Source organism: Vanrija pseudolonga, chromosome 1 (genome assembly GCF_020906515.1).
Source record: "Vanrija pseudolonga chromosome 1, complete sequence".
Taxonomy (NCBI): Eukaryota; Fungi; Basidiomycota; class Tremellomycetes; order Trichosporonales; family Trichosporonaceae; genus Vanrija; species Vanrija pseudolonga.
The window spans coordinates 1,465,594-1,482,248 of record NC_085849.1 but is presented as its reverse complement, the minus strand read 5'-3'; the positions used below and the strand labels follow the sequence as shown (position 1 = coordinate 1,482,248).

Below are 16,655 nucleotides of genomic sequence, written 5' to 3'. Positions count from 1 at the left end.
ATCACTGCCCCCCTCGCACCGCACAGCCAAGGGAGCAACTCGACATTGCTCATGGTCGACACGTCTGCAACGTCTGTGACGACGACGCAAAAGCCTCTGCCCATCCAAATGGCGTCGTCAAAGACAAAGATGGAGAAGTGTAAGTCACAACATCGACGCGTCTGCCATATTTGTGCTTGGCTGACATGCCGACCCCAGTCACCTTCACCTTGGGCAAGCTCGATGCGGGAATGGTAAGTGGTCGACCTACATGTCCGTCATATCTGACTCTCCAGGCCATCCTGCTCGGCCCCAATGCCCATCTGCTCGAGTTCCCGTCCTTACTCCTCCCCACGCCCTCGCCCAACGACCCGCCCCTCGGCCCCGGCTCGATCCTTACTATCACTGTGTCTCGCGACCTCGAGGCTGAAAGTGCCGCCCAGGATGCGTTTGACTCGCTGCAAGCCATGATCGTCGAATCTTATGGCACCGCGTCCCCTGCAAAGCCCGTCCTCCGGATCCAGAATGTGACCCAGACCAGCGTCGCCCTCGAGTGGGACCCCCTCGTGCTCGGCAGCGCGTCGTTCCGCAGCCTCGAGATGTACCGCAATGGCCAGCGCTGGGGACGCGTCGGAGCTGACGTTGGCACCGACCACGAGAAGCATGAGTGGAAGACTGGTGGCCTTCAGAGCGGAGAGGAGTACACGTTCCAGATTGTCTTGTGAGTAACGTCGCGTACCAGGCTAGCAGGCCGCTGACCCCGTACAGGAAGACCACCGCCGGCACCTTCACGTCCAATCTCATCCGTGTGCGCACCCACACCATGGAGTGAGTTGCGAAGCCCTGACGTCTAGCTCACAGCACAGCAACTTGACCGGCCTCTACATCACCTTTGGAGCTGTTCAGCCTCCATCGCTGTTGAGCCAGCTGCGCCAGTCCCTGCAAGAGATTGGTGCTAGAGAAGCCCCGACGGTCCAGCTTGCGACCACCCACTTCGTGTGCACATCCCCCCTGGTCGGAGGCGATGACTCTGGCCGGGGCGGACACATTGACGAAGCGTACGAGCAGGCGGTGAACGCCAACATGCCAGTGGTCAGCCCGGCCTGGCTGTTGGCAGTTGCTGCGGAGAGAAGACTCGTCCCTATTGCCAACTACTTGCTCCCTGCTCCTTCGGCGCCGATCACAACGTCAGCGGATCCAGCCCCATTCCGTCGCCCTTCGGACCTCAAGAGGTCGTCGTTGCCACTCGCCGCCCCGTCCACCCCCGTGCAGGAGCACCGCACGATCCGATCACCGAGCCCAGAAACTCTTGCGCGCATGAGCAGTGCCGGCCCTGCAATGTCCCCGTCGTCGCGGACCGAGTCGTTTGAGCACCGACGTATCCCACAGCTTCCTGTGGCATCTGGCCCAGCTGACGCTGCTGGGTCCGCGAGATCGCGCAGTCCAAAGCCCGAGGCTGATGGACGGCTGGACCGCGGGTTCAAGTTCCCTGTTCAGTCGTCACAGGACGGATCGTCTGGTCGTGGCTCCCGCGGTAGCCGCAGCGCGAAGGGTGGCAACAATGGTTCGGATCCTGCCTTGCCTTCACCACCCATGGTGCCGCCCGTCGTTCACATCCAAGCTCCCTCGACGGACGGCCCTGTCTCAGCACCAGTGGGGTTCACACCCGACGAACCGAGTGACGAACCCGCTGTGGAGGAGAGCGAGGAAGCCACGTCCGCACCAGAACTTCCCAAGGATGAGCCTCCAGCGTACGACAAGGAGGGGCCAGACGCCCCTGCAGCTGCGGCCGACAAGGAGACGGCCAAGGGCGACAAGTCAGCCGAAAAGAAGGAGGAGACCTCACCAGAGGCAGCCTCCGCAACGAACGCAACGACAACCGATGTGTCAGCAGACGCAACGACGGAAACCTCGACGGAGGCCACGACAACGGATGCCGCAGCCGATGCAAAGGCTGCCGACGCAGCCACTGGTGAAAGCACCAAGTAATGAGTAGAAATAGAGCACTTCTCGATGTGAGGGAGAGGATGCATCCTTATGGGTTGTAGCATTTCACCACTAATATACAACAAAAATCTATTGGGGTGACTGGCCCCAGCCGCTGGCAGCACCTTCGCCGACGAGAACCTGCCTGTCGACGACGTCGCCGCCTACCAGCCTTTTATACGTCTCTATCACCTCGCCCCACTGAGAGACGAGGTACACCCTGATACGCCGGTCAAAGTCGGCCTTGCCGTACCCCGAGAAGGATGAGCCGCCGTCAAAGCACATCCAGACGCCATCGACGCGACGGCAGCGATCCGTCATGTGGCAATGGCCGTGGCTGAGCACCTTGACCTGCGTCACAGGGTTCTCTCCACCCTCATCGACCTCGAAAGAGTGCTTGATCGCCTCGGTAAAGAAGCCTCCATTGTGGTTGCTCGCACCCTCCTTGTCGAACTGGCTCCCGAGGTCGAGCTGGCCCGACGCGTAGGCTTTGTCCTCCGTGAGGTCCGCAGCGAGGTATGCCTCGGGCAGAGGGATGTGGAAGAACATCATGGCGTTGGGACGCGCCAGGAGGGTTTGCCGTCCTAACCGCCGCTTCGCCCACACTGTTGGGATATCCTCGCCGCCGTCAGGCCTGAAAGGACGCTCGATCGATTTGATGCTCGTTGACACGTTGACAAACCAGTCGATCTGAGTCCTAGGCGCGTCAGTTCATGTCGTACCTCACCCATGTACCCACTGTTTGAGATAGTCGTACTCGAGCTTCTTCCATGGCAGGAGCGACTTTTGGTACGCGTGCGAGTCGAGGAAGAATAGGGTGAAGATGTGGGTGCGCGAGCTGTCTCCAGAGTGGACTCTGATGTCGTCTTGTCTGTCAGCGAAAGATTCGACCAACTTCCACTCACAGTTCCCGACGCCGTCCACGTCCGCTGGCCCAGACTGACACAGGGAGTAGGGCATCTGCTGCATGGCCCGCATCTGCTCCGCCCGGTCGTCGGCAATCTCGCTGTCATGGTTGCCTGGCGTCAGCCGACCTGCCCAGTGCCAGCCTCTCACCAAAGACGGCCGCCCAAGGGATTTTGCGATCAATGACAGGCTTTGCAAACTTTGCAAGGACGGAGCGGGCGTTGTATGACGTCTTCTGGCCGTTCAACTGGTCGCCGGAGAACACCTGCGTCGTTAGATAAAGACAGCACGCATGCCCAGCCGAACACACCACCAGATCAGGCCGCTCCGCGTCCAGCGCTCGGGCGAGCCACTCCTCTGTGTCCTTGTCACCGACACAGGGGTCTTTGTCGGTATCCTTACACTTGCCCTCGCCAACGGAGTAGTGAAGATCGGCAACTGTCATGGGTCAGAGCTAGCTCCTCAGGTCTAGATGGGCTAGCTCACTTTGCAACACTTTGAATGTCCCGTTCGAGTGGAACCTTGGTTCGGGCGCGGAAACAGGCGCTACGGTCAGCGATGCTACGACACCAACCCACCTGGAGCCCCACGCCGATAGACCAGGTCCACGCTCTCGTATTTGCCGGCTTTGGCGTTGACAATCTTGCCGCCGTCGACGCGGTGGAAGCCGTAGAACGGCGCGTCGTCGCCATAGAGGACGTCAATCTCGGTGATGATGTCTTGCTGCAGGCCTTCGGTCTGGCCGTCCTGCGTCTGCAGCTTGTACCACAGATGGATCTTGTCCTGCTTGGGATACAACCCGGAGTGGAGGTTGCCGTGCGCCTTGGTCCACCCGTCGTCCGAGACGTCGGTGGCGATACGGAGGTCCGAGATGAGCGGCACGTCCAGGCGCCGCGTTCGCCGGTAGTACACGTACAAGTACCTGCGGTGAGCTTCCAGCGCTGCAACATTACTCACCATAGCCCAGTCCGCTTGTTGAGATCGACGTCGACCAGAACCCACTTCCCCTTCGCCTTGTCCTCTTCTGGCGTGCTTTTGGGGGTGCAGTATCCTGCCAATAGATGAGGTGAGAACATACAGTGCTCCACTCGAATCTCGGTTACTGCTTTCAGTCAGCATTAGTTGGCATGGGCAGTATCTCGTGCACTCACAGCCTGTGGTGTGTGCAGCGGACGGATCCTGCGATGGCGTCAGCTCTGCACCTTGGGAGGAACTTACCCAGACGTCGAGACGGATGCTAGATCCCACAGAAGAGTTGCTCGACTTTGATGAGCTACCGTTCCCAGCACCCATATCCACGACATCCCACGACTGCCAGCCCAGCTGCTGTGTCGTGACTGGCGATGGGACGGGATGAAGGAGCGAGTAGCTCGACAGCCCGAGGGACATCAAGGCGATGCACACCACAAAGGGTATGAACGACTTGACGTACCCCCATCGCGGGCTGCCTACTCTTAATTGATTATGTGCGCTCTGTCGACGCATGCGAGGACTGGAGGGCTCCTTGTTGTCGATGGCAAGATGGTGAGATGCAGTTGTGACGTCGTGGGTCCAAAAGTGGAGGTCGGTCTGGTCAGATCGCTAATGCCTGGAGAGTGGCGATTAACAATCCGCCTGACAACACGTGCATGTATCCTATTCAGCCTAACGCCGGTTCCAGAACGAGCTTGATTAGAACTTCTGCGCTTGGCACTCGTCTCTGTCTGCCAGCGACTTCAGCCGTGTTTAGTGTCGAGTGGAGAGCCAAGCCGTGTGAGTTACTACCCATAACATGCAGCGGTTGTACATCTACATCACACACACACAGCTCAGGATACATCTGTGAAGTGGCAATAACCACAGTGGCGGCAAGTTTACGGTGGCGCTTCAGAGAAGGCGCGACGCCTGTCCTGCGACGCTTTTTGCTGGAGGGCAGACAGGGAGCGTTCTTCGATACTAAACCGCGGAAGACCTTGAACTGGGGACGGGTCCGGTACACGAACTCGACGCGAGGCCCAAGCTCGAAGCCGTCCAGCCACCGCCTTGATCAAAGCTCGAAGTCGTATGACCAGCCTCATGTTCGCAAGGCACCAGAAAGAGACCAAGTATGAAAGCTGCTGGTTAGCCTTGATCCCCACGATGTCCACTCACCGTACAGCTGAATCCCAGCCAGACAAGCTTCATGGCGTGGAAGATGGCCCAGCTGGTTGGCGCAGATAACGATGCGGTTGTTGAGGCGACCCATAGCCCCTCGGGTAGCCGGCGGATAATCCAATCGACTCCTCCACGTCAGAGACTGGAGTACGAGTTGACTCACCTGTCAACAGTCCGAATCTTGGACGAGTCGGTAAGTAGAGAGTCTTTAAGGTCTCGTTGAATGAAGTAAGACTGTTGCCTAAGCCCTCCGATACGACGTTGGACAAGTGGCCGAGGTTTTGAAAGTGGACCAGCATATCCTCCTGTGCAACCTGAGGCAGGTCAGATACTGGAACCCGAGTATCAGGTCGCACCGAGAGGTCCTCAGAATGGTCCAGCAGATGATGGACCGCCCCAGTAAGGGAAGCCAGCGACGCTTGGAGCTCGTCGCCAGCCTACAAAGATATCAGCCCTGCACCAACTTCCAACCCAGATACTCACTCGTGATGCAAGTTCAAACTGATGGCGAACTTGAATGGCCGATGATTCCAGCGACGTCTGAGTGTCAGTGCGATACCAAAGCACAACCACTCACGAGGAAGGGCTTTGACCGTTCCCCAATGTAGCTCAGATGATAGTTTGAAACGCCTGAGAGCGTCTCTTCCAAGCTCCTTCGAACGGCCAAGAACAATGGTGAATGCTCTGTATCAGTAGCGAACCACGGGAATCCCACCTCATCTGTGAGTCCGTGGACGATAAACTCCTTGATCTAGAGTCAGAGTTACTCGAAGGTTCGCACAACTCACTTCCGCCTGAATAACATGGGGAAGTACCGCCATGGCGGACTTCAGCTCGCCTGATGCTGCCTCGGCCAGATCATGGATTTCCCTTGGGATCTGATCACGGATGGATACTTGGCTGCTTTCGAGAAGTTGGACGACTTGTTTCAAGTGTGTGATGGTTTCGGTATGGGCAGCCAACCCAGACATGAGCGTGGTTTCAACTGCCTCATGTCGGTCCTCCATTGCCTACGAGGGTCAGCACTCGAGGTCGTCAGGCGACCGCCCTTACCCGTAAGGCGCTCTCCCACAGCTGTTGCACGTGCGCACCCTGCTCTTCCAAGTGAAGCTCTCGGTCTTGCAGATGGCGCAGAATGGCGATCTTCTCTCGAGTGGCATTTGCGTACAGTTCACGAGCCAGTTCTTCCATCAGGTCTTGAGTCGGAGCGAATCACTCACCTGCCTCCCGCTCATGGGTGAAAGCATGACACAGTTGAGCTGATAAGGTGTTAGCGAGTTAAGTGACACCACCTGGCCAACGCCAACGCACTCGAAGAGCCTAAGTACCCATTGTAGGTGGTCCAGTCTTGAGGGCTCCGATGGAGCGCGCTTGGAAAGGTCAGTGGCGGTTGTTCCACGGATGGGGAAGATTTCGCCACTCACGCCAAGCAGTTGCCTGGGTCGGTCCTGTCCGAGCCACGCCCTCTCCACCAGGAAGTGGGCTCCACGGCACTCCAGCCTTGACACTCTTTGGGGATCCGTTGATTGGCCGATTGCAACGAGCACAAGGTGAGGGATATGGCCACTGTGCTGGTTCAGTGGGGATGGAGTGGGGGCGCGCGCGACGCCAGACGTACAGTCACTCCTCATGCGCTCCCGGCTTCCTCCACCCCCACTACCGCCGCAGCTGATGGATAGGTCGTGCACGATCGAGGCGTGACAGTCGGTTCCGCTGAGGGACTGCTGAAGCTCTGAAGGGGGGTTAGTACGCCCTACAAGTGTTGCCGACGAACCTGATAACGAGGTCGTGCTTGGGGCGTCGACGGCGAACTGGGAGCCTCGCATCTCTGCCGGTGTCAGTGTCGTCGACGGGGCAGCCGGACCGTGGTGCTGTGGAGATAGAGAGTGGGCGCATTGAAGGAGGCCGAGTGTCACGGCGAGCGACATGGCCCAGAGCGGCGTCATGGTTGACAGAGGGGGAGGGGTGGTGTCGGGGTGTCGGCTGCTGGGTAGTGGGAGTGATGTCAGTGGGGTGCCGTCGGAGGAGCCGAGAACGGTGGTCAGACGTGATGTAAGAGTGAGAGTGAGAGGAGAGTGGAGTTGAGAGATGCGTGTGGTGGTGAGTGTACAATGAATGACTTTGAAAGGAAGAAAGAAGATGAGGCGTGAGGAAGATGGAATGGAGGAAGACGAGGAAGGCGAGGAAGACAGCCGCGTCGTTGACAACCACCAAGCGCGATTCGGGTGGTGCGGGGGCGGATTCCATCAACAAGTGCACGGCCCTCCTGCGATCTGCGTTTCTTTCGGCTCCGGACCGTGCACACTCACCTTCCCCTCAGACCATTGGCAGTCGACATGATAATGTTATACATAGTGTGGCAACATGATAAGACTAGTGAATGCCTTTAAGACTATTATATCGCCACAACCTTTGGCCAGTGCTGCTTTGGCAGCCATTCCCCATTCGGCCCAAACCGAGGATTCGACTCGAAGTGAACCCCGTCGCCTTGAGGTTTGCCAATCGGGACTACAATCGTCAGCCCTGATACCAACAAGTCGGTGACTCACGGATCCACCCAATCCACTTGTCACCCATCTCCCTCTTCCACATCTGAGACTTGGTCCCAAACGCCCAACGGTCGGTCGGGTTAACCCCTCCCCATTCGGCATCCCATTGTTTGATGACACCTCGCCTCTCCCTGACGTTGCAGTTTCCACCCAGGTGCTCAGCCAGGGCGGCGTTCTCCCGTTGACGCTGTCCGTTGTCTTGAAAGGATTCGATTGTGGACTTGCCCGATAGAATGAGAACAACGTGGGTAGGGAAGAGCATCCCGAGTGTGAAGATGAATAGGAAACCAGAGCTTGGAACAGTCAGCGGGTGTTAAACAAGAATATTCAACTCACATGGCAATCAGCGCAACCTGTTGGGCATCGATCTTTGGCGTTTTGACAGTGTGGACAATGAGGAGAATCGTGTTGTACAGGCAGAACAGACCCGCCCAAAAGTTGAAAGTCAAGAAGACCTGAGGGGGTCAGTGACCAACTCTGGAGGTGGCGGCAGACTTACAGCATGGTTCCTCCACCCAACGCCTAGTCATTAGCATGCCATTGTTCTGGGGGCAGTATACGCACATTGGCCGATCCACAAGCAGTGGTCTGTCACTGTTAGTACAGACACTACCAAGAGCCACTTACGATCAAACTGAAGAACGCAACGGGCACAGTGCCGACAGTGATGAGTCCTCTCAGGCTTGATGATGTTGCAATGCCGACAGTATCGTGGGCCTGTTGGAATAGGAGGAATTGGCCGGGGAACCCGTTTTGGACCAGAGGAGTCCGACGTTGGAGGCTGGGGGTTCACGGGGTACTGTTGTGGTTGGTAGGGAATGAAGCCGTCGGTGGCGGGTTCCGCAAGTGGAGGAGGGGCATTGGGGCGCGGCGTCAGGTTAACAATTGGGCCATCGAGGGGATGAAGAGGTTGCGTAGTGAAAGCTGACGACCCCATTGCCGACATCTCAAATGCTTTGGGCGGGTGCTCAGCAGAAGGAAGAAGGCTCGAGTCCAAGGAGCTTGTAGGCTCCATCGCCTCCGGGTCGGGGTTGTTTATCACCACCTTTCAAGTTAGATTTCTCCACGCAGAGCACCTTGCTTCCAGCACTTACATCGGCAGCAAACCCTGGTGGTGTTGTTATGATCTAGCAACGTCAGAGGTGTACGCCATGTCCGACTTACAACGATGTAAGACCACATGAACATGAGCCAAAGGACAACAAATGCCACCAAGGTGCCAACTTCGCTGTCAGCTATCGGGAAATAGTCTCAGAAGCAAGCTTACTTCCTGCCGCCCTGCTAAATCCAGCATTGGGCCACTCTCGAATGGCTGGGGCGCACACCCTCGCAACACCGACGTAGAACGCCCAAGCCGACAGGCCGAGGACGATGCTGTGATGATTAGCGAGGCTGCACGCGGCAGCAGTACCTACCCAACGACCTGCTTCCTCAAGATCCATGGGTCTGGGACGGCTGGGGTCTGGAGCTTCTCCCAAGGTTTCCACCATGGGATCCCCAGCTTCCGGTGGGGCTGGTACACGTCCGATGCTGGCGTGGTGGCGTTTGATGGGCGATGGTGTTGCAGCGCGAAGTGTGTTTCGGAAGTTGAGCGCGATGCAGGGACATGCTGTGGTGGTGGTGCTCTCAGTTCCGCGTTGGGAAGATGGGCCTGTATTGGCTGATCCATTTGGGGGATGAGAATGATGGGACAGAGTTGGGCTGAGACTGAAGTTTGAGAGACAAGACGAAAGTGGAGATGGAGGAGGGGACACGGACGAGGGCGACACGAAAACACGGTATGACGCATGCAGTGGGCAGCGGCGAGTGGTGAGTGTGTGGAGTGTGCACAGCCGCCTGCAGTGGTGGGTGGCGCCGGCCGTCACCCTACTTGGCCGCCGGGCGCGGCGCGTGGGTTCATGGGTGGGTGAGTGTCATTTGATCCCGCACGGCCCCCCCGTCTCGAACCACAATCACACCACACTGACCGAAGAAGCACTGTGAGCTTCTCTTTGTTTGCAACCAAACCACCTAAAACTGTCCATCCTTGCTCTACGTCGATAGACATTGCAATCATGCCTCCCAGCGTTTACGTCGGACGCCTCCCCCAGGGTAAGCTGGCTCTCGACTCTGGCATCTACATCTCGCGGCTGACGCGTGATCCATCAGGTGTCACCAAGGGCGAGCTCGAGGATGTAAGGCGATCGATCGGCTAATCTTGGCCCATCCCACTCACAATCACACAGCACTTCAAGGGATCCGGCCGCATCGTCGAGGTCCGCCTCATGTCCAACTTTGGCTTTGTCGAGTTTGAGACTGCCGAGGTACATGGTGCTTGAGGGGGGCTGTTTACTGATCCTCAAAGGATGTCGAGAACGCGTGCCGCGAGCTCGACGGCAAGAACTTCCTCGGCGAGCGGTGAGTGCATCCGGTGTCATACAACGTTCCCTCTGACCTAGGATAGTCTGATTGTCGAGCCTTCCAAAGAAGCTCGCCGTCGCGACACGTACGACCCGTGAGTTGGGCCTACCGACCTACCTTCCTTTGTGTTCTGACCAACAGTAGCAACGGTCGTGGACCCCCTCGTGGCGCTCCTCGCGGCCGCGGTGTTCGCATCAATGTCATCGGTATTTCCAATGGCACCAGCTGGCAGGTGCGGTCCTTCGTTTCTGTTTCTTGAAGTGGACGGGTGCAAGGTGCAATGTCGCTCGTGGGCTGCCTCCTGCTTGGCGGCAGCCTTTTCTCTCGTCCATGGCGAATGAATCTGGGGGCTCTGCGGATTCCGAGGACGGTCCTCCGAGACGTGGTTCTGGCCCCAGGGAAGGCGATCTCTTCAAGCATGCGCGGACTAGTCTGATGTGCCAATCACCTACAGGACCTCAAGGACTTTGGACGTAACGGCAACGAGAGCATCACCTACGCCGACGTCGACCGCTTCACGGGCAACGGGTTAGTCTTAAGATTGTTACCCTACCTCGGCGACTGACTTGGCAGTGTCATCGAGTACCCCACCATGCAGGAGGCCGAGGAGGCCATCCGCCGCCTGGATGGTTCTGAGATCCAGGGTGTCCCCGTCAAGCTTGAGATCGCTGCGGTGAGTAGACTCGATCCCCGCCCAACGGAGCCCAGTGACTGAGATTCAGGATGGTGGTGGTGGTGGCCGTGACGGTTATGACCGTCCCCCTCCTCCCCGTCGCTTTGACGACCGCCCCCGCGGCGATGACCGCGGCGGTCGCTACGGCGGCGGCTACGGCGGTGACCGCCCGCGGTATGACGACCGTCCCCGTTACGATGACCGTCCCCGCTACGACGACCGCCCCCGCAACGACGACCGTGGCCGTTATGACGACAGGCCCCGTCAGGATGCCCGCCCCCGCTACGACGAGCGTCGCTACGACGACCGTGAGCCTCGCCAGGAGGGTGGTGGCGGCGGCGGTGGTGGTCGTGACGACGACAGGCGGTACGAACCCCGCGGCGACGCTCGCGACGCCCGCGGCGATGAGCCGTCGTCGCATGCCCGTGAGCGCTCGCCCCCTCGTCGTGAGAGGGAGTACTAGCCAGAGTTGTCCGAGATATCTACTGTTAGTCTAAAGTGTGAATATGAGTGATGTGAAAACCTGTCGTCGACCGCCGGGCGGATGCTGCATCTGTGGTGTCCTTTGCGCCAACGGAAGCCGCTCCCAGAGCTATCTCGACGCGGTGTGGCCCGGATATCCATTCGTGTCGTGACGTCTGCATGGTGCGTTTGGTATTGTACAGTTTGCGTATCCATGATACCTCTCCCGGCCCCTTCAGTCCTTGTGACGATAGTAGATCAGGCCTGCGACAGCGGCGACAATGATAACAGTGGCAAGGGGAATAGTCTAAAGGATGGTCAGCCAATAGTCTCATGGGTGTCACTGGAAGACTTGCCTGTGGGGGGATTGTGTGTGCGTGATTGTCCACTTTGTGCTCTCCGGGGTTCTCCTTGTCTCCTCGCAGAGTGTCTGCGGACTCTCGGCCGCTTTCAGAAGACTCCTTGTCCACACCGGGTGAAGAGGAGCGGAACTTATCGCGACCAGAGAGCTTCTTGACGCGGCTCAATGCACCGCCACGAAGTTGACGTGGTCGAGGGGGTGCATCAGAAGGAGGCGAGTCGATCTCCGGGGCCTTGGGCGTCGAAGCACCAGCAACGCTCGCTACTGAGCGGAGGCCACGGACAGCCAAAGATGTCTTGGTGCTGGGGCGACGTCGGCGAGGCTTGCCTGGTGACCTCAACGGGGCGGTCTCGCCAATGTCGAGGGCCTGCTCACCAGACTCGAGTGTCCGACCATTGGGCCAGCGGTTGTGGATCGTAAGAAGCTCACCAGCCTCAATGTCGTCCTGGCCAATCTCTTCTTCCTCCTCTTCGTCGACCAGTTCGTCCTCGCTGAGATGCTGGTTCATCTCTCTGTCCTCGTCCTCTTCCACTGCCCGTCGACTGGCTTCCTCCCAGTCTCGAACGATACCTCTCAGTCGCTCGCGTTCGGCTTCCCAGCCATCCCGCTCCTTGCTCCATCGTTCTTCGAACTTGGAGCGCCACGCTTCCCATCGGCCTTCTGCTTGGACGACAGCGGCGGCCACACGGTCGGCGATGCCGTTTTCCAAATCACCCACACGATCTGTGAGATGTTTAACAGCCGCCATAGCTTCTGTGTGCTGGGCATGCAGTGATCGCGAAAGCTGAACAGCCTCGGCCATATCGGAAGTGAGAGACTGGATGCGTGCGGCGAGCTCGTCGCTGGATGCCGAAGGTTCGCCCGTGGTGGGGGCTGCTGTCTTGCGGGCGACCTTGCTGCCGTTACTGCCCTTGTCGCCATCCAAATGGCTATCGTCGTCGGGAACGACCGTCGCAACGCTGCGGGCATCGTCGTCATCGTCATCATACTCATCATCGATGGCTCGCTGGTTGCGGCTGTTGTGCCGTGTGGCGGACACCAAAAGTGCCTCAACCTCCAACTTGCTGGCCTCCATCTGCTCGCGAATAGTAGCAATGTCATGCTTGAGAGCGTCTTGCTGCTGAAGCTGGCCTTCGAGCTGGCGAATCCTGTCCAAATGACTTGACAATGATGACTGGGTATCTGTCATCTGGGTTTGAAGCGAAATGAAGGCAGCCGCTTGCGGTCCGTGGGGACCGGCAAGCGCAGCCTGCGCTTCTGCTGATGGGTTTCGGAACTGAGCTGGGATATACTGCGCAGCTGATCCGTTCTGTCCTGGAGCCTGTGAACTATCAGCCACATTCGGGGTCTAGCGACTCACAAGTCCGCCCCCCAATGTGTCCTGGACATCGGTCATGGACCAGTTCAAGCCTTGCAGCTCTTGGGTTGTCTCCTTGCTCCTATGAAGCTCGTTCTGGGGCGGTGCCATCAGTTTCGTTCCCAAAGTTCACAATGGGCACGTACCTGGAGCTTCTGGAGTACATGGTCAAAGCTCAGGCCGTTGGGCTTCCCCCCAGCACTCATCAAAGGTTGCCCCATGAGGCTCATGGAGTTGGCACCGCTGCCTTGAGCCATCGAGCTGGCAGGAGCGCGGCGTAGTCCGTTTCGAGGGTCACCATTGGTGCCGCCGTAAGTAGCCAGCTCGCTGAACGAGAGTTAGCAAAACATGCGATGGGGCCCAGGGTTACTCACCGTGCACTCGATTGGGCATCTTCCGGGGTGAAGACACAATATGCCTTGGCAGAGACTTTGTGGTGGATAATGGTGCGGTTGTCCTCGCTGTTGATGTCGATACCAAACTCCTAGAGGACTTTCAGCAATCGGGTTGCACAGTCGAGGCCAATCAGTCCACTCACCACCATGTCCTCGCTCTTCAGCTCAAATGGCTCGCTCTCGACTCCCTCCGGGGAGAGTCGGTGGCCGTTGATGAAGGTGCCGTTTGACGACTTGACGTCCTTGATGAAGATCTGCGCACAGTGTTAGGATACGTTGAGCACAGCACACACCTTGCCCCCCTGCTCCCAGATCTCGGCATGCGTCCTCGAGAGGACTTTGGAGTCAAAGTACGCATTTCTCTCGCCCGGCACGGTCTTGTTGTTGGTCTGACGACCGATTTTGACCTAGGAAGCCAGCGTCAGTACACCATCCCTCGGCGCGTATGTGCCAGCAACAACTCACGCGCTGACCGGTAGGGAGGTGGATCATCTTCATCTGAAAGGTGTCCTGGACCGGCCAAAGGTGAAGAGCCGGGTACGGCGTGCCCCATGGTGGTTGGGTGCCGTTAGTCGCCGACTGGGCTTGCTGGCCGGTAGATTGCCCATGGAAGGGCTGTTGATGTTGTTGCTGCATTGTGTCGGATGGGGGCTGAGCCATGTCCTGTGCGGCGGTGTTGATTCTATCGAGGTTACGAGCGTGAACCCAGAAGCTAGGGTCGCGTCGGTATCAGACGACTGCGAGTTGAGTGAGGGAGGCCAGGCGGAGGTTGACTTTCAAGTCTGCGCCAGGGCGCAGATGGGTGGGTGTGGAATAGGGTAGGGTTGGCTGAGGTGCGGGTGACGCGCAAAGAGAGGTCGTGAAGAGATGTGGAGAGTGTGTTGAAGGAGTGGAAGAGGTGTGGGATGGGGATCTTGAAGTCTGGGAGCTGGGTGTGTGACGCACAACGCGACAGACAACGGCTACGAAACAGCGAGCGACTCGCGCGCCTGCTGGCTGGCTGGGAACAAGGAGAGTGGCAACCACCCAGTAAAATACTCCCGCCTCCCTCATCACTCAACCCAAAAACTGTGGCGGCACACGATGGATGCATCGACTCTGGAGACATCACTCAACTTGCAACAACAATAACGCTGGCTCTGATACACAGATGCTACACTAACACCTCAGAGTCATGCCACTACCTTCGTCGGACCCGTCACGTGTCGCGTATTAACGCCTCGTCGGGCTCGAACGACCATCTTGAGGTTGAGGAGGCGGGGAACTCGAGGTGGCGCGGAGTGTGGGTTGACTCGCACTGGTGGTGAGATATGGTGTTGCTTGGTTGTAGTATGCTTGCGCCGGTGAGTCTTGAACGGGAGTAGCGCTCGGACTGGGCGGCTCAGGCTCGGCCTGGAAGAGTCCGACGCGGTGCGAGCTGTTTGGGAGCGGGCCCCAAGACTCGTCAATGCTCCCGAGCTGGTCGCGCTTCGAGCGCCCACCATACTTGGGCGGGCGCATGAGCTCGCGGGCAATCACTTCCTGGTCGCCCTTACTGCTGCGCAGGGTAGGGTGCCGGTTGACGCTGGGAGGCATCGACGGGGAAGGTCGGGGTGGTGGTTGGGGGGTGAGAGTAGGAGGGGGAGAAGGTCGGCGGGTGGGTTGCAGGGGTGTCTGGGCTGATTGTGTTAGCGGCCATGTCGTCGCAGGTCTAAGCTTACTCCTAAGCCATGCTTCCTGACGAGAATGGGACTCGCTCGCTGGTGAGCCGCCGGTGAGAGGTGTCTCGAGGTCTTGAAGATTCGGCGCAACTGGGGCCTTGGTTGTCTGGGCAGTATCGTACCCGACAGAGGGGGGAGGGAACGGCGCTTGGTGGGCTTCCTCGCGAGCGGAGTCACGCGAGGGGTTGTACTTGCGCAGGCGCATAGCTACCCACCACAACGAACGCTTGTAAGGACAGACAATACACACTGACACTGGCCTCGATGCAGAGATGATGAGGTCACCGCAAGGACGGTGCAAGAGTGAGTAGGAGAGATGAGTGAAAACGCGAGGTGAGGGGGAAGACAAGATGATCAGTTCCCCATGGCCAGTCTCCAAGCTAGCCAGCCAGTGCGGAGGAATACATCCGCGAGAATACATCTAATCCTGCTTGCGAGCCCAGCCGTCAGTCGATGCCACCTTCTCCGTTCTGATGGGACTGTCGGCACGGATGGCGGCAGGGATCTTGCGGCTGGCGAGAGAGGGCTCGTCTGATGCCTTCCAGTAGACGATCATCTGAAGCGCGAGGACGAGGTTCAACAGGGCCGCTCCTGCAAAGCCCCAGAAGACGAGGGGGTCCTTGACTTCCTGCTTGGTGGTGAACAGCCTAGCGAGGCATCCAAGGAGTGCGCTGAACACGGCGAATGCGGACAGGTTGCCTGTTGAGCGGTTGTTGTGGTTCTCGAGGATCTGAGGCGCCTTGGACAGGATGCCCAGGGGGATGGTGCAGAGCTGGAGGAATGACACTAACGCCCGGTCAGCTACGGCGGGAGGCGCAGCTCGTCATTTCAACTTACACAGGCCTTGGGGGCATAGCGAGGTCGACCAGAGGAACAAGCACGTGGCGATGATGATGCCGGCGCCAACATAGACGCGGCGAGGGACCGAGTGGGTGGGCGCGGACAAGGGGTTGGCGCCGAGGCCGGCATACGAGGCTCCCTTTGGCGCGGCGTAGTAGAGGATCATGAGCGTGATGATGAAGTTTTGGATCGTGATGAAGAAGTTCTCGCCGTACGTTGAGAACGGGAAGCCTGCGCGCGTCGCGTACGCGAGCGAGATTTCGTACGACGCCGTCTCGAGGATCTACGCCAGTTAGAAAGCCAGCCCCGTCGCCGGCCGAGTGCCAGGGAGACTCACGTAGGCTGATAATGAGAGACCGCGGGCAGAGTGGGTCTTGACAATCTTGATGATCTGGGCGGCGCGTAAGCCAGTGTGCTCGCTAGGCAGCTGCACATCTGCCAACGGACCTGCGGGATCTTGACAATGCCGCCTCCGACGACAATGCCAAAGCCGAGCCCCTTGGAGAGGGCGTACTTGAAGCACTCGGGTTCTGTGATGTTGAAGTCGTAGATGAGGACCGTGTAGCACTTCTCGCCGATGAGTGCCGTCGCTGGGGCTCGCAGAATCCAAGGGATGTTGTGGGTGATGGTTGTCATCTGCGAGGACGGGTGTCAGTCAGATCGCGCGCCATCGCGGTCGACATCGAGGCTCACAGCTGAGTGGAAGGCGCTCATGGTGACCTGCGCCGTGAACGGCTCTTCGGAGTAGGCTGAAGGGAGAGTGAGGGGGTGTGGGCGTTGGGTTGTCTAGAAAGTAGTTTGGTTGCCGGTTGTCGCGGTGTCGACTGGCGGTGTGATGTTGTGAATTGGCTCTGAAGCCAGACGCGTGGACAGGGACACATTGAACACGTCCTCCTCGCCCAGGACCTGACTTT

General features: G+C 58.5%; 6 protein-coding genes across 7 annotated transcripts; 2 read left to right on the top strand and 4 right to left on the bottom strand.

Annotated features, from left to right (window-relative positions):
• The first annotated feature begins 4 nt into the window (after nucleotides 1-4).
• On the top strand, nucleotides 5-2,024 carry cfr1 (Cell fusion protein cfr1). The gene is made up of 5 exons (XM_062767023.1): nucleotides 5-139; nucleotides 199-233; nucleotides 276-700; nucleotides 748-807; nucleotides 846-2,024. Exons 1-5 carry the CDS (start codon nucleotides 52-54, stop codon nucleotides 1,966-1,968), a joined length of 1,731 nt encoding a protein of 576 aa, XP_062623007.1. The 5' UTR covers nucleotides 5-51; the 3' UTR covers nucleotides 1,969-2,024.
• On the bottom strand, nucleotides 2,012-4,369 carry PAP29_1 (putative inactive purple acid phosphatase 29). 2 transcript variants are annotated; one of them, XM_062767021.1, is made up of 10 exons: nucleotides 4,090-4,369; nucleotides 4,023-4,050; nucleotides 3,829-3,973; nucleotides 3,450-3,793; nucleotides 3,358-3,417; nucleotides 3,182-3,309; nucleotides 3,022-3,136; nucleotides 2,871-2,984; nucleotides 2,705-2,831; nucleotides 2,012-2,662 (listed from the first exon to the last, which is right to left on the bottom strand). In XM_062767021.1, the coding sequence occupies exons 1-10, from the start codon at nucleotides 4,354-4,356 to the stop codon at nucleotides 2,056-2,058; spliced, it is 1,935 nt and encodes a 644-aa protein (XP_062623006.1). In that variant the 5' UTR covers nucleotides 4,357-4,369; the 3' UTR covers nucleotides 2,012-2,055. The 2 variants fall into 2 exon arrangements, with proteins under 2 accessions (XP_062623006.1, XP_062623005.1); XM_062767022.1 differs by having other exon boundaries at nucleotides 3,022-3,309.
• A 2,981-nt stretch (nucleotides 4,370-7,350) lies between these two features.
• LOC62_01G000578 (uncharacterized protein) lies at nucleotides 7,351-9,281 on the bottom strand. The gene is made up of 9 exons (XM_062767020.1): nucleotides 8,969-9,281; nucleotides 8,821-8,927; nucleotides 8,718-8,776; nucleotides 8,648-8,661; nucleotides 8,181-8,334; nucleotides 8,118-8,141; nucleotides 7,890-8,008; nucleotides 7,554-7,846; nucleotides 7,351-7,512 (listed from the first exon to the last, which is right to left on the bottom strand). Exons 1-9 carry the CDS (start codon nucleotides 9,220-9,222, stop codon nucleotides 7,400-7,402), a joined length of 1,137 nt encoding a protein of 378 aa, XP_062623004.1. The 5' UTR covers nucleotides 9,223-9,281; the 3' UTR covers nucleotides 7,351-7,399.
• Nucleotides 9,282-9,552: 271 nt separating this feature from the next.
• Srsf4 (Serine/arginine-rich splicing factor 4) lies at nucleotides 9,553-11,159 on the top strand. The gene is made up of 9 exons (XM_062767019.1): nucleotides 9,553-9,644; nucleotides 9,702-9,727; nucleotides 9,779-9,856; nucleotides 9,898-9,950; nucleotides 9,997-10,047; nucleotides 10,095-10,185; nucleotides 10,408-10,481; nucleotides 10,527-10,626; nucleotides 10,676-11,159. Exons 1-9 carry the CDS (start codon nucleotides 9,608-9,610, stop codon nucleotides 11,087-11,089), a joined length of 924 nt encoding a protein of 307 aa, XP_062623003.1. The 5' UTR covers nucleotides 9,553-9,607; the 3' UTR covers nucleotides 11,090-11,159.
• A 77-nt stretch (nucleotides 11,160-11,236) lies between these two features.
• Nucleotides 11,237-14,142, bottom strand: SPBC3H7.13 (putative protein). The gene is made up of 8 exons (XM_062767018.1): nucleotides 13,667-14,142; nucleotides 13,495-13,608; nucleotides 13,345-13,455; nucleotides 13,181-13,290; nucleotides 12,953-13,133; nucleotides 12,810-12,902; nucleotides 11,433-12,770; nucleotides 11,237-11,395 (listed from the first exon to the last, which is right to left on the bottom strand). Exons 1-8 carry the CDS (start codon nucleotides 13,859-13,861, stop codon nucleotides 11,324-11,326), a joined length of 2,214 nt encoding a protein of 737 aa, XP_062623002.1. The 5' UTR covers nucleotides 13,862-14,142; the 3' UTR covers nucleotides 11,237-11,323.
• A 1,180-nt stretch (nucleotides 14,143-15,322) lies between these two features.
• Nucleotides 15,323-16,564, bottom strand: Mpdu1 (Mannose-P-dolichol utilization defect 1 protein; the record flags this gene model as incomplete). Its single annotated transcript, XM_062767017.1, has 5 exons — nucleotides 16,435-16,564; nucleotides 16,189-16,377; nucleotides 16,079-16,132; nucleotides 15,739-16,024; nucleotides 15,323-15,687 (listed from the first exon to the last, which is right to left on the bottom strand). Exons 1-5 carry the CDS (start codon nucleotides 16,453-16,455, stop codon nucleotides 15,323-15,325), a joined length of 915 nt encoding a protein of 304 aa, XP_062623001.1. The 5' UTR covers nucleotides 16,456-16,564.
• Nucleotides 16,565-16,655: the final 91 nt, after the last annotated feature.

Bases quoted from the DNA above. Each gene is read 5' to 3' on its own strand.
- cfr1 (XM_062767023.1), top strand. From the start codon at position 52: ATGGTCGACACGTCTGCAACGTCTGTGACGACGACGCAAAAGCCTCTG. The intron at 234-275 runs GTAAGTGGTCGA...CTGACTCTCCAG, and splicing joins GCAAGCTCGATGCGGGAATG to GCCATCCTGCTCGGCCCCAA. The intron at 808-845 runs GTGAGTTGCGAA...CTCACAGCACAG, and splicing joins GTGCGCACCCACACCATGGA to CAACTTGACCGGCCTCTACA.
- PAP29_1 (XM_062767022.1), bottom strand. From the start codon at position 4,356: ATGCGTCGACAGAGCGCACATAATCAATTAAGAGTAGGCAGCCCGCGA. The intron at 4,051-4,089 runs GTAAGTTCCTCC...ACGCCATCGCAG, and splicing joins GCATCCGTCTCGACGTCTGG to GATCCGTCCGCTGCACACAC. The intron at 3,418-3,449 runs GTGGGTTGGTGT...CGCTGACCGTAG, and splicing joins CTATCGGCGTGGGGCTCCAG to CGCCTGTTTCCGCGCCCGAA.
- LOC62_01G000578 (XM_062767020.1), bottom strand. From the start codon at position 9,222: ATGGATCAGCCAATACAGGCCCATCTTCCCAACGCGGAACTGAGAGCA. The intron at 7,847-7,889 runs GTGAGTTGAATA...GACTGTTCCAAG, and splicing joins CAGGTTGCGCTGATTGCCAT to CTCTGGTTTCCTATTCATCT. The intron at 7,513-7,553 runs GTGAGTCACCGA...TGACGATTGTAG, and splicing joins CAAGTGGATTGGGTGGATCC to TCCCGATTGGCAAACCTCAA.
- Srsf4 (XM_062767019.1), top strand. From the start codon at position 9,608: ATGCCTCCCAGCGTTTACGTCGGACGCCTCCCCCAGG. The intron at 9,645-9,701 runs GTAAGCTGGCTC...GTGATCCATCAG, and splicing joins CGTCGGACGCCTCCCCCAGG to GTGTCACCAAGGGCGAGCTC. The intron at 10,482-10,526 runs GTTAGTCTTAAG...CTGACTTGGCAG, and splicing joins GACCGCTTCACGGGCAACGG to TGTCATCGAGTACCCCACCA.
- SPBC3H7.13 (XM_062767018.1), bottom strand. From the start codon at position 13,861: ATGGCTCAGCCCCCATCCGACACAATGCAGCAACAACATCAACAGCCC. The intron at 13,134-13,180 runs GTGAGTAACCCT...ACTCTCGTTCAG, and splicing joins GATGCCCAATCGAGTGCACG to CGAGCTGGCTACTTACGGCG. The intron at 12,903-12,952 runs GTACGTGCCCAT...GCACCGCCCCAG, and splicing joins ATGTACTCCAGAAGCTCCAG to AACGAGCTTCATAGGAGCAA.